General features: G+C 39.8%; 1 protein-coding gene across 1 annotated transcript; it reads right to left on the bottom strand.

Annotated features, from left to right (window-relative positions):
- Positions 1-259: 259 nt before the first annotated feature.
- Positions 260-4518, bottom strand: LOC125335092 (probable G-protein coupled receptor 141). Its single transcript, XM_048322383.1, has 2 exons — positions 4325-4518; positions 260-2964 (listed from the first exon to the last, which is right to left on the bottom strand). The coding sequence occupies exon 2, from the start codon at positions 2941-2943 to the stop codon at positions 2074-2076; it is 870 nt and encodes a 289-aa protein (XP_048178340.1). The 5' UTR covers positions 2944-2964; positions 4325-4518; the 3' UTR covers positions 260-2073.
- Positions 4519-13862: the final 9344 nt, after the last annotated feature.

Here is a 13862-nt window from a genome sequence, read left to right on the forward strand (position 1 = left end):
GCATGGCTAAGGACATGCATGTAATTTCCCTTTTTCTCCCCCAGACTTGCACAGCATTATGGTGGACTGATAGATCATCAGCAAACTCACAAGCAAGGTCAGATGACTCTGATCTTTACCGGGTAGGTCACCTTAAAAACATTGGTCAGTGAGAATAGGCAGTGACACAGGACATTTCTTCAAGGAACAGATATTTTATTTAGCCCCAGCAGTACAGTAAGGGAAAAACATTGTACTTGTTGCAAAACCTGCAGCTTTGCCAGTTTTTCTAAAGGCTTTGGTAGATCCAGCTTTAAAATCTGTCCCTTCGCACTTCATCTCTCTGATACTGAACTCTAGGTCTACCTGCTGTCTTTGAAAATCATGAGCTGATCAATCTATTGTTTGAGCAGGAGTGGACCTGGTAACCCTAGAGGAAGCCATAAGACCAGGATTCAGATTTCGGGACTTGCTGCTGGACCATGGACACCTCACACTTTTTAAAAGAGGCAGAAAGGATCCTGAAATGATCAGGAGTTTTCAACAAAGTTTTTTTATGGAAATGTCAAGGCAAAAACATTTATTCAGGATTGACAGAGTAGGTGTACGTTCTTTCATTCAAAGAAATGTCATCAATCTGAAGTATTAGTAGCATTACTTTTTAAGTGTACTTTATAATCCTCCCAAATCAAGCTTTAATCCATTTGAACCCAGGGATCATAGCACTTTCTGCAGCAGAGATTGCCAGACAAAAAATTATGGGAACTTACAGGGCTGTGAAGGAGGAAGTGTAGCCTTGTGTAACTCCTAGAAGTCTGGGGTGGGAGAAATCTGGCCTCAAGCTGCTGGGATGCAGCAAACAACAGTGGGGTCTTCAGCAGAAGGGTTAGAGACTGTCTGCACTGAGCAGAGCAGGAAGAATGAATCATTAAAAAGAACTTTTAAATCATGAAGATAAAACAGATATTTCCAGAACGGTTGTGATTCCCAAAGAGTATAATCTCTCTAATGGAGAAAAGATATACTTCGGAACAAATTTGTATATACATGCACAAGAATATGCTGAACTGATTAAGCACTGTTCAGTAAGTTTATTCTAGTTCTGTTACATGTGTAAATGGAAAAAATATGGCATCTGATAATAAATAGCCAGACAACTGAAAGTGACGAGACATCAAAGGTTTTTGAAGGCTGATAAAATATTTCCCTGTCCTAGAGAGTGTCTGATCCTTCCCCTCAATTGAATTCCAGATCCAGTTATGGAACCACAGCAGCTTTTTTGGCTGCAATGGACCTAAGAAATAACAAGCAGATCTAGTCCTGAGAGATATAAGAGAGTGATATAAGGCAGAAGTTTTGAATCCTGTTCTGCTTTCATTAACTCTAAATATATAATTATCACAATTCAGTGAGCTGCTTGTGGATTTGGAATGACACAAGTAAAGGTGAAGTTGTGATAATGATTAGTTTTCATATAATTGAATTTAATATATGCTTTGCATAAATTATACAAAGGGAGGTTGGACCAGATGACCCACTGTGGTCCTTTCCAACCTGACCCATTCTCTGATTCTGTGACTACTTGTCATTTGAATAGAGTTTATGTCCTTGCTACCTAAAATCTCTAGTACAAATATCCTGTAAAGGAATTTCCTTCTTCCATCTCTTCCCTTCAGTATCACAATAGCCAGAAGAAGTTGTTAGATCTTCAGAAAAGACAACTTATTGGCCGCAGTGGGTTGTGTTTATTTTGAGACACTTCTAGGAAAAAAATATAAAGGAATGGATACTTGTGCTGCAATTGCTAGAGAAGGACAGTTGAGGAAAATCTTAATGAAGCTTCAGGGCATGACACTTGGGTCAAGACTAGAGTAAGACACATGTGTGTGTCTGCCTTTTAGAGAGAAGATAAAAAAGAGTAGATTGTGAAAGAAGAATCTTACTGGTCTGTAAAAACCAAACAAAGTTGTAGACCTGTAGAGACATGCCATAAACTCACTAGTCCTCCTAGCTCAGGAAAATCCCAACACAGTTTTATTTCTTTCAAAATCCAGTATTGACACACTGCAGCTGGACTTCCTGGTAGTTCGCAGTTCAGTGGGCTATTCCTGCTATGAAGCACAACATATCCAAGCAGCACATTGTTGTTAAAGCTAAAAAAGCCTCATTGTATAGGAGTAGTTTATGGTCTTTATCAAGGTTGTAGTTTTGGATATAATATACTCTGAATATATGATGAGGCATAAAGCAGACTAATGTTACCAAGATGAAGAAGAAACTCTTCGCCTGAGCCCTGAATTCCACATGAGAGTTAATGTCAGGCCAGTACTTCACAGCTACTCTATAGATCACGGTCAGCTGGATTACAGTGAGCACAACACACACTGCCACCAAAATCCCAATCAGGCAGTAGTTTGCCATCACCATGCGAGCCTCTAGTAACTCCCTGTGGAACTGGAAGCATTCGGATGGCTTGTACGGCTTCGAGGTGCCATAGTATGAGAGAAGAACAGGAGCGATCACCAGCGCTCCCACCAGCCAGGCAGCCCCCACCCAGGCTGTAGTGTAGCACTTCCGAAACTCCAGGCGGAGGAGGCGGGTGACGATGATGGCCACGTAAAAGGCGAAGGTGGCATACATGTGCAGGTAGATGATGGCGCTCGCGAGCCGGCATGCAAACGTATCAAATTTCCACTCCCCCAGGACGTAATAGCTGAGGCGGAAAGGGATGCTGAGGAGCAGGAAGGTGTGCAGCACCAGGAGGCTGATGATCATAAGGGTCATCACAGATTGTGATCTCCTTTGAAACAACTGTCGGGACATCATGATGACCCCGAGGGTGCCACCAGCCAGGCTGATGATGTACAGGACTATCAGAACAGCGTGGAGCTTCTCTGAGGAGTCCAGCGGTGTGTCGTTGGACGAATGGTTCTGTTGGGTTATGGAGCTATTAAGCATCATCATAAACTCCTCTTTTGAAGTTTACTGAGAAAGAAAAATAGGAGTTACACGTTTTCTTTGTTACTTCCTTTATTATTAACTGGAATGTCATAGGTTCATGAAGAGACATGGTACTGAATTGTGTCTGAAATTATGTTATCCCATGTAGTATACAACTTTATAACTGTTGTCATATTGCATATGACAGCAGTAACCCATGCCTCTCAGTATTAAAGCCATGTTTTATCTAAGTATGAATGAGATTTTGATTTACTAAACTGCATTCTAGGATTTTGTTTTTCAATTATTTGCCTCTAGGTTCAGCCATTTGAAATAATGAAGACACTGCTTGTTCATAAATTGTGCAAGTTTTATCTGCACTCATGTTATAAAGCTAAAATTGAAGGTGGGAAAATGCTGAAATGTGAAATATTGTAGCTATCATGTGTGGCTACTCTATGATGACACCTGATCCACCTTTTTAGCATCTTGCTGGGTGGGTACAGAATACTTTTGAGGTAGCAACAGCTTTTTTCTAGACCTATGGATCAAATTGAAAATAAAGTTCTGCAGATGAAAATTCAGTATCTTCTGGCTTCATCTGCGAGCCTTTTTCCTACAGAAATTCCCTTGAGCTACTCTACTATGAAAAGTGAAGAAAAGCTAAAAATTATTTTAGGAATGATCTTCTGAAAGATATAATTCTTTTGGCACTTGTTGAACATAGCCACATATAGCTGCATTCTTATTTAGACTTAAGATGCAGCCTTGCATACAGATAGATTTCTGTACAAGTATACACGGATAGTATGCAGGGTAGAGACATACTTTTTCAATGAAATTTATCCTTATATTAAAAAGAGTTTTGAAAGAACAACATCAGAACTGAAAAATTATCTCTTAAAAAACAGCGTCTTCTCTCCTGATTCCTTTAAACTTTGAAATCAGTAACCTTGTTTTAATCAGCAATTCTTAATTCTTTGCACTTATCTGTAAAGTGATAGACTGCAACTGCAAAACATTTTCAGAGGAACTTCTTATTTATGAAGCATCAGGAAAAGCATCTTTAGAAAGTCAAGATCGGTATAAACCTTTCTGTTCACCTCCTTTTAAAATTCATGACCTTATAAATGTTTAGAATTGTTTACCTGTCTAATATTACAAGACAAGCACAAGAAATTTCCCAGAAACTTTGCTATACCAAAAATTTACAAACCAATTTACAAATTTACAAACCAATTAATTTTCCAACATATATTGTTAATATTTCAAAGTGGCTTTGAGAATGTACAAGTTTTAGTTGTTCTAAACAGCATAATTACAGTTTAATGCCAACATTTCATATCACTTGGAAATAGATTACAATTTTTTCACTATTCATAGCAATAAAATATTTGAATTTTACCTTATAATCTCTTGGTTTTTGACTTCAAATGTGCTATTTCATGCAGCTGTAGCATTCGTCATACATAAGCAGAGTGAAAAAAACAGCCTTTGACCTGTTTGACCAAGATAGCTGAGGGTTTTCTCAGCCCACACACAGGAAGGAACAAGCCTTTCTTTTTGCTTCACTGTGACAGCAATCTCATACGTGCAACTTCTAATGTCCTTTTCATCGTGCAGAGAGAACCACTGGAAAAGCTGCTGAGCTGTCAGGGATGCTGAGCATCAGTGTGCTGGGACAGGTAGAACAAACCCACAGATCTAGTCAGGACTATCTCTGACCACAATTTGGTCAGTCTTAAAGCCCAGATGGGCAGTGATTACCTGATCTGTACAACTACCACCTGTTACTGGGATTTGGGAAAGAAATGTGCACCTGAGCAGAGGTTTTTTTCCTTATACACACACTTTTCCCCAAACTTGCTTTATGTCTAATAATTAAGCTAAATGTTCCAAAATAACAAAGGGTCTAGCAGAGTTAAAGGGATTTCACTCTAACATGTTATTGGATCATCAAGAACTCAGAGGAGATTTCTCACTGTTTAAATATTATAAGTAAAACAAGCCATATGCATATGTGAAAAGCAACTTAAGAGTTCCTGCTGTTAAAAAAAGATGTAGAGAAGCCAGTGGGCCTTGGAAATTATTCCTGAACCAAAAGCATGAATGCAGGCCTTGAAACGTATCATTAGTACCTGGCAGCTCCCTAAAAAGAGGAAGACTTTGAGTCACATCTTTTGTAGAGACATTCAAAATCAGCTTCTTGACCAAAAATTAAACAGAAAAATGTTAGTCCAGTTTATTTTTCAACTACAGTTCTAGATTTCACTTGGCGTCATCCCTACTCAAACATGATAGGCAGCACATAAGGTTTTGTGAGCAATAACATAAAAACAGTATTTCAGCAGGGCTGAACTAGCATTGCTCCTGCCATCAGTCAGCCACCTTCTGCTGTGGATGAGAGGATGGTTCCCTTTGAGAGGCGTCTCTCCTATTAAGAACAGTGTTAGGAAGAACAAGATGTGAAAGAGAGCTACTAGAACTAAATAAATACAAAACTTAGAAAAATGAAAAGTCAGAAAGAGAAACAGGAAACTCTCAGGGTGAGCAAGAATGTGGAAACAGCAGTCTGGGAGACATTCTCAGGATAAATCCTGAAAGCTTTGAGAGAGCAGTTACCATTTCATCTAGACCAGGATTCAGAGTGGCCGGGATGCCCATTTTGGGCAGTGCAAATATTTGTGGGCTTGGGGTAAAAGAAATGTGTGATTGTTCCATCAGAGCACTGCTGGAGAACAGCTACCTGGGTAATGGTACTCACCAGGTGTGGTTCCAGCATCACTTAATCCCACATAAGGACAGGCTGCTGCCCGACCCTGTAGTGGTGGTGGTTGGATGGCAAAATGATCAGCTGGTTCTGCAAAAATGCACAGGAAGGTAATGAACAGCCTGGGTGTCAAACACTGATGGTTTTCATGAAACTACAGCCACAGCCTCTGGGTGAAGCAGGAAATGGCTGCTGCCTTCTCCACAGAGCTTGAAGGAATCCACAAACCTTGAACCACCAAGTAAAAAAATCAGAACAGACATGAAGAAATTGCATTCCTCAAGTAGCTGCTATATGACAGCCAGCACTCCAGAGAGTGCTGAATCAGACTCTGAGATCAAGAGCTTGGTGCACTGTTACCTTCTTGAGTCCAGTCTGAGCTCTTTGGATGTAAAGTGAGGCCAAAACCCAGCAAAGACGTTGCATGGATAATTCTCTTGTCACCTTGGGGACAGTGCTGTTGGCTGGCACCAAAACTGCAGAAGGTCAGAAACGGAACTTCTCCACTGGTGTTTTCATACTTCTCAGATTCTTCTTCCTTGAAACCTTCCTTGCAGCTTGTATGTTAATGCTGTTCAGTGTGCTAACCTTGTATCTTCGTGTTCTTCTGATAAATAAAAGAAAAATTTAAAAAAATCACTCCACTCAGCTCTGTAATCTAGGTTTTAGTTTTTAGGTTGGTTTGTTATTTGAGTACAAGAGGAAATTGAACCAGCACATAGCTTATCTTGACCAATGGTGAGCATAAAGATTGAAAGAGGAATGCTTCTATACACGACAGAGATCCAGGTCAAGATTAGATTTACAAATAGATTTTAAGGAAGGAAGAAACTGGGCATGTCTGATTCAACACTGGGGTAAACAGAAGACAAAGGAGAAGAGTGAAGGTTTCAATTACTGAGAAGGAAAAATTAAACAGAAGAAGAAGAAGAAGTAGCAGTTGAGAGAAGAGAAACAAGGCCTGTTGGATGTTCGAGGTGGGATGATTCTCTGTGGAAGTGTCACTGCTGGTGCCCATGAATGGGTGTAGAAGACTTCCTCTAAGCAGAGACTAGGTCCACAGTAGAACTCTAACTTCTCCATTTCATGTCTGCATGATTGCCTCTGCTTCTGTGTCAGTTTACAAACATATTATCTTTTCTGGTCAGTATAATAGCAACCAAGGTTTTACATGTGATTTCAAGAGCTCCTTTCTGTCTTGGAACAGGCGTAAAACTGTCCTGCCTTTTGTGACTGGCTAGATTTTCAGTTTTAGCTACTTCCAAACTAGGGTGATAACAACTGATAATTTAAATGATTTATTAATATTAACCCTCTATTGCTAGCTGCTTACAAGAACTGAGCTACACATAGGTCATAAACAATGGTAAGATAGGGAATACCTGTGTTATGCTTTAACGTACTGCTTTTTCTGGGGTTGCAGATGAAATCACAGTTCTTGCTGTCTCACTCCCACCTTGTCAGACATGAGTCACAGGTACTGGATAGTGAGCAAATCATACTCCATGGTTAGGGAACATACAGGATAATCCCTTTAATTTGCCAATCCCACCCACCCATGCATCATGAAGAATTTACTAACTTCAGCCAGTAAATGCTCAACAAGTTTAGCAGAACTTTTCAGATCCTTGGACTACTCTTCTAATTATTTGATTACAGATTTCCTGAGAGATTTATCAGGCTTTATCAGGATGAAAGAGGCTGTCTGACTTCTCTGTTTATTAGAAATTATACAATATAGTTGCCTTAGTCATACCTATTTAGTATGCCTCAAAAGTAGACATTATGCTTTATATAAATAGAAGTAATACATCTTAGATTTCTGTGGAGGAATTTGGCAGAGTATATCACAGGCAGGCTATAACTTACCTTTTAAAACAAAGCTGTTATTTCTTTGGTTTGGTGCAAAGAGAAGTGATTTATTATTACAAATTCAGGAACTTGTCATTATTCTCCTGTCCTGGCACATACCAGTTTAGAAGTAAGTTAGAAGATTTATTAAATAGTTTTGTCCCACTATTTGGTCTAATTGCCTTCCAACACCTATAGTGGCAATTAAAGTTGTTGTTGCTTTAGTTTACTGCAGAAAATTGGTATTACTGGCTATAAAGCCATTTTACTTGGAAACAGCTGCAGAAAACCGCATGTGAGTCAAGGATCTGGCACCAACAGCATAAATTTTTCCTTATCCCAAATGCTTTCCTTTCTGCTTGATCATGCTGCTACTCACTGTTCTTTTCAAACTTCCCATTGTTTCAGTCTCACTGCCTTTCTCAGAAGTCTGTGTTTCGAAGAACAGCCCCACATAATGCTACTTTACCTCATTTCTCATGTTCTGCTTGATAAATAAGGTCACAGCCACTGAGTCTGAATTCTTTCCTGATACTTATACACAGAATCAACAAGCCTCTCCAGGAATTAAATCCCTGAAACTAATTTTTGCTTGATACAGAGTTGGGCAAGGCTAAATCTTTAATAAAATAAAAAGCAGTTAGAAAGGAAGCACATAAACCAATTTACTCATTCAGGAAAGCATGATAACTGTTTTCAGCCAGTTACAGGAAGCATGGAGGGTGCCCAAAACACAAAGGTGGTGCTTTCAAGGTGGGGTGGAGAGGTTGTTTTTGAGATTGCTTGCCCTATCTACTCCCCTCTGGTGAGTACCCTGCTGGAATGCTGCATCCAGTTCTGGGCCCCCAGCATAAGAAGGATGTGAACATGCTGGAGCAAGTCCAGAGGAGGCCACAAAATGATCAGAGGGGAGAGCACCTCTCCTATGAAAACAAGCTGAGGAGAGTTGGGGTTGTTCATCGCGGAGAAGAGAAGGCTCTGGGGAGACCTAAGAGTCCTTTCCAAAGGGGACCTACAGGAAGGATGGAGAGGGACTTTTTACAAGGACATGGAGGGGTAGGATAAGCGTAATGGTAATGGCTTTAAAGTGAAAGAGGAGAGATTAAGATTAGATATGAGGAAGAAATTCTTTACTGTAAGGGTGGTGAGGCTTTGAACAGGTTATGCAAAGAAGCTGTGGATGCACCATTTCTGGAGGTGCTCAAGTCTTTGATGGATGGGTCTTTGAGTAACATGGTCTAGTGGAAGGTGCTCCTGCTCATGGCAGGGATGCTGGAACTTGATGATAGTTGAGGTCCCTTCCAAACCAAGCCATTCTATGATTCCCTGACTGGGTTTTGAATTTGGATTGTTTTCACAAATTCCCACTGATCTTAACCTCTCTGAGATCTTACAACTGTGTGTTTGTGACCATATTTCACGAATATGAGCCTTATCTTCACTGAGGCAAGTTTCCCATTTTTCTGGAAGAAAAGCAAGTGCTCATGTTCTGAAAGAGGCTGCAGAGAGAGCACTAGAAGACAGAGATGAGGACTCTGAATATGAAAAATGATTGAATTTGTCAGTGAATTAATTTATAATTTGATGAGTCTGGTGTCTAGAGGACCATCACCCCAATTTCATCAAAATACACATCAAAAAAAGTCAGTTAATTAAAAAATAAGAAAAAAGAGGATTTCGAACTATTGAGAATTTGAAGTATCCTATAGCAGCTCCATAGGAATGAAACCTGGGCATGAATCAGAAAAAAAGAATTAGCATTTATCCTTATGAGTGTTGGGTGGTAGGGAGTGGGAATGAATATCAATAGTGTGAATTGTAAGATACAAGGGAAATTAAGTATATTAAATATCAGTACAAAACAGAAGACTTAGAGCACCTCCAAAAAATAGTGATAATGTTTCATTCTGTTCTCAGTGGCAGAAAATGGACTGGTTGTGAAAGGAGAAAGTTTTTTAGTTCCTTTCACTAAATAGAGAACAGAATACTAAAACTGTGCTGCAAGCTATCAGACTTTTCTGATTTAATTTCCTGTGAGATATCCTAAGATGCCTAAGGAAGCAAAAGTGAATTTGAAATTTGAACATTTTGGCTAGTGGATGCTACTGCAGAAGTTGCTTCCTTCAAGCCCCGGAAGTACTGACAGGGTTAATCCTGCAAACAGAGGAAACTCTAAAGCTGAGGCCACTTGGCAGTGGACAGTCCTGTATCTACAGAAACTGATGCTCTCAGCTTCAGAGGGCCTTGTCCATAGGACGACCACCACTTACTTGCAGAAAGTACAGCAGAGAAAAAAAGAGTTCTGCAACACTCAGCGATAGAAGCAGCTTAAAGCATTGTGCAGACAGGAATAATCTTAAGGGATTTAAAAATGCTCACCATATGTTTAAAGTGTACTTCCTCCCAATCCCTGCCTTGGAAAAGGTTCTGTTGACTCCTTCAGTGATGCCAATAGCAGCCAGGAGCGAACCTCTGTGCTGGTAAGTCCATCACCCATGGTTCCAGCAGAACAGTGTAACTTCTGCTGCCTTTTTTGCTAGTTGGGAAATCTCTATGCTTCCATTATATGCACTGTTTACAGGAATGAAATGCAATGAATGCCATGTGTATGGCTGTTTATAGCCCATATTCTCAGCACATAGCAAAGAGAATATGTATGACCAACCAAAATGCTCTCATGCTAAAATGATCATGATCCTAAGTGCCATCAAACTGTCTACATAGATTCATTTAATAGCTTTTGTGATTTCTTTGTTTCCTCAGTTCAAGCATTTGAACAATTACTGTAATTGTAAGAACATTTCTGCATATAGAAGAGAGCGTAGATGGGCCATGCAGCTAATTAACATATTTTAGCCTAACTTTGCGAAAATGGAATATGTGATAGGTTCCAACTGAAGTGTTTATCAGAGTCCTGTTGAACTTATCTTTCCATTGTAACAAAAACAGATTGTAGAACAAAAGTATAGGATGGAGGGGCATATTTAAAATGGAGTGATTAACTTAATTGCTTTTTATTCGACCGCCAGTAGTTCCCAGAAATGAAGGGTGGGAGAAGCAATTAATTAATTTATTTATTGAACTTAAGACTGAGAGAGAGAAAAATTTGCCTTAAGTATGATTAATAATAATGTGATCTAAAGTGTAGATGATAACCAGGGAGTAAGATTACCTACGTTTCAAAGGTACATAGACTTATGTGCTCCAATTGTACATTTTCAGTGTACAAATAACAGAAATAATTGTGTTAGAAACAAGCATCTTTAAACACATTATATTTAGCTGTAAACCTAAAGGCCTAACTAATCAAAAAATTCAAAATTTGGTTCCTTTACATCAGAAGACGCAAATGCTCAAAACTAAATCCTGGGATTATGTTCTCAGTTCAAAGGAGGACACTGAAAGGGAAAATTAATTTTTGTCTTACTTTTTTTTTCTTTCTAAAAGAATGCTTACTAAGCATTCTTTTAGGCAAGACTGTCAAAACATTGTTAGCCAGCATAAACCAGTTGCTACCTATGAGAAGCTAAAGATTAATTAATTTAAAAGTTATTTTTTAGATCCTGCTGATATTTCAAAATCCTCCTGATTAAAGAATGAGTAAATAACAGGCTTCTCCGATTAGAGCCTTAGGAATTTTTTTGCTTTGCACATTTAAATTTAACAATTTGAATAAAAGTAAGATCATATTAAAGTCTAATTTTATTTCCTAAACTAAAGCTCTTTGGTACAACTCAAACCACAAGTTTAAGGAATTTCACAGTCTTTTAACTCCTTCTTTAAAAATGTGGCTTAAATTCTGGCTGGTGGCTAAGCTAAGCCCTCACTCATTTCCCCCAGAGGGATGGGGAAGAGAATTGGAAGGGCAAAAGAGAGAAGAAAACTTTTGGGTCAAGATAAAGGCAGTTTAATAAGTGGAGGGGGATAAAGAGAAACATAAATTAAGCAATGCAAAAGCAATCATCACTCACCACCAGAAAACATTGCCCAACCAGTCTCTGAGCAACGGCTACTTTGGAAAAACGCCCCCTTCCCAGTTTTAGTGCTGAATGTGTTGTTTTACGGGATGGAATATCCTTTTGGACAGTTTGGGTCAGCTGTCTCAGCTGTGTCGCCTCCCCACCTCCTGCCCACCCCAGCCCACAGGCTAGAGGAGCAGACTCATAAAAGAGAGAAGGTGTTGGTGCTATGAAAACCTGGATCAGCAAGGGCTAAACCACTGGTGTGTTATCAACACTGTTTTGCCACTAATCTAAAACACAGCACCATATGGGCAGCTATGGAGAAAAATTGCTCCATCCCAGCCAGAGCCAGTACAGGAAAAGAAAAATACAATTGCGAAGAAAACAGTTTAAATATTCTGAATATGTAACAAAATATTAATAATTTCAAAATGAAAACTTTTTTTTTGGAACTATTTTGAAAAGTAAGTTCACTATGTTTTTCTTGAATATGGATTAATCCAAGAAAAAATCTTTCTACGGTAAAACTTTCATCTGAATGAATCACTAATAAGGACAATACTTAATATTTTCCTGAAAGCATCTGTCTCTAGTGACAAAACTCTCACTTGGTAGAAGAAGACAAGGACAGAGTGGGGTGTGCTAAAAGGGGTTTGGTCACTGGAAGATGGGGCATATCAGGTGAGCAAGGGCTTCAGTTGTGAGAGTCAAACATGGCACTGAAAGGCTTCCAAGAAAGAGCTGCCAGGTGAAGCTGGCAGTCATTTGAAGGCAAAGCTTCTCAGTGCTGGATCTGGTAACCTCCAGCATCCTGACCATGAGCTGTGTAACAGCACAGAGCTTTGTGGATAGTGTTGAGTAGGAGGAAGCAGTAACATGCTGGAAGCTGGGGCTGCTGTTCAGAGGGACCTCAGCAGGCTGGGGGAATGGTGGTCAGTCTCCCCCCATTGTAATTTAGTTAATTGTGCATTGGGGCAGCAAGCTGTGAGGTTGTTGGTAAAACATGCTTTGTAAATAAGAGAAAAGATAAGATTATGGAACCCCATGCATGTTGTTTGTCGGGTCACTTTATTCCTTCTTATTAAGGGCTTTGGGCACAATGAATAAAGTTTGGATTGTGAACACTTACAGGGAGCAGAAGGGCAGCACCAGTCTCTTCTCTCTTGTGACCAGCAATAGGGCCCAAGGGAATGGCTTCAAGCTCTCAGAGGAAGTTTAAGTTGGATATTAGGAAAAGGTTCTTCACCCACAGGGTAGTTGAGCATTGGAACAGACTTCCCAGGTAATGGTCATGCCCCAATCTTGCCAGAGCTCAGGAAGCATTTGGACAATGCTCTCAGGCACATGGTGTGATCCTTGGGGTTGTCCTGTGCAGGGCTAGCAGTTAGACTTTGCATCCTGTGGGTCCTTTCCAGTTCAGGGTATTCTGTGACATGGCCTGAAGTTGTGTCAGGGAAGGTTTAGGTTGCATATTAGAAAAGGTTCCTCACCCAGAGGGTGGTTGGGCACTGAAACAGCTCCCCAGGGAAGTGGTCACAGCACCAGCCTAACAGAGTTCAAGAAGCATTTGTACAACACTCTCAGGTGCATGGTGTGACTCTTGGAGTGTCCGGTGTAGGAGCAGGGGTTGGACTTGACAATCCTTGAGGGTCCCTTCCAACTCAGCATATTCTATGATTCTGTGATTCTGTGATATTCGTAACAATTTGAGAGTGGCGTAGCTGTGGATCAGGAGGCCCAGAGAAGGTGTTTGGATTCTCCATCCTTAAAGATTTTCAAAACACAACTAGACTCAGTCCTGGGCAGCCTCATCTAACTTTGAGTTTAGCCATGCTTCAAGTAGAGGGTAGGACTGGATGATCTTGAGAGATCTCTTACTGTCCATTTTTGGCTGTGATTTTAACTCAACACTACAGAGGTGAATTTTCCTTCCACATCTTTACTTTGTATTCTCAAGTTTGTGAAGGTTCAAGTTCCTAAATCTGGTTACTAAATGTAGTTACTAACTGGCAGCAATTACTAATGTGGAACATTTCATAACACAAATTTAAGTTATCATTTGCTCCTACACACATCCTGACCTCCAGAACAAGATTTTGTCCTTGCTATTTTTTTATTATCTCAGGATTTTTCTGTTCTAGCAAAAATACCCCTTGACATTAAACTACATTAAACTACCTTGGTCCAACATAATTACTACTTTTGTCATCTTTACTTCACAAGTAACTGCAGTGGTTTCACACTCCTACACATTTTTGTAAAAGATGTTGTTATGGTGATACATCTCACATGCTGTATTTCTTCATGTGCTTCTGCTACCACTCTTTTGTGTCCCTTGTGTATTGAAATATGCTCACAAG

Source organism: Corvus hawaiiensis, chromosome 1, assembly GCF_020740725.1.
Source record: "Corvus hawaiiensis isolate bCorHaw1 chromosome 1, bCorHaw1.pri.cur, whole genome shotgun sequence".
NCBI lineage: Eukaryota > Metazoa > Chordata > Aves > Passeriformes > Corvidae > Corvus > Corvus hawaiiensis.

What these genes read in the sequence shown, in the direction of transcription:
- LOC125335092 (XM_048322383.1), bottom strand. Translation starts at nt 2,943, where the DNA reads ATGATGATGCTTAATAGCTCCATAACCCAACAGAACCATTCGTCCAAC.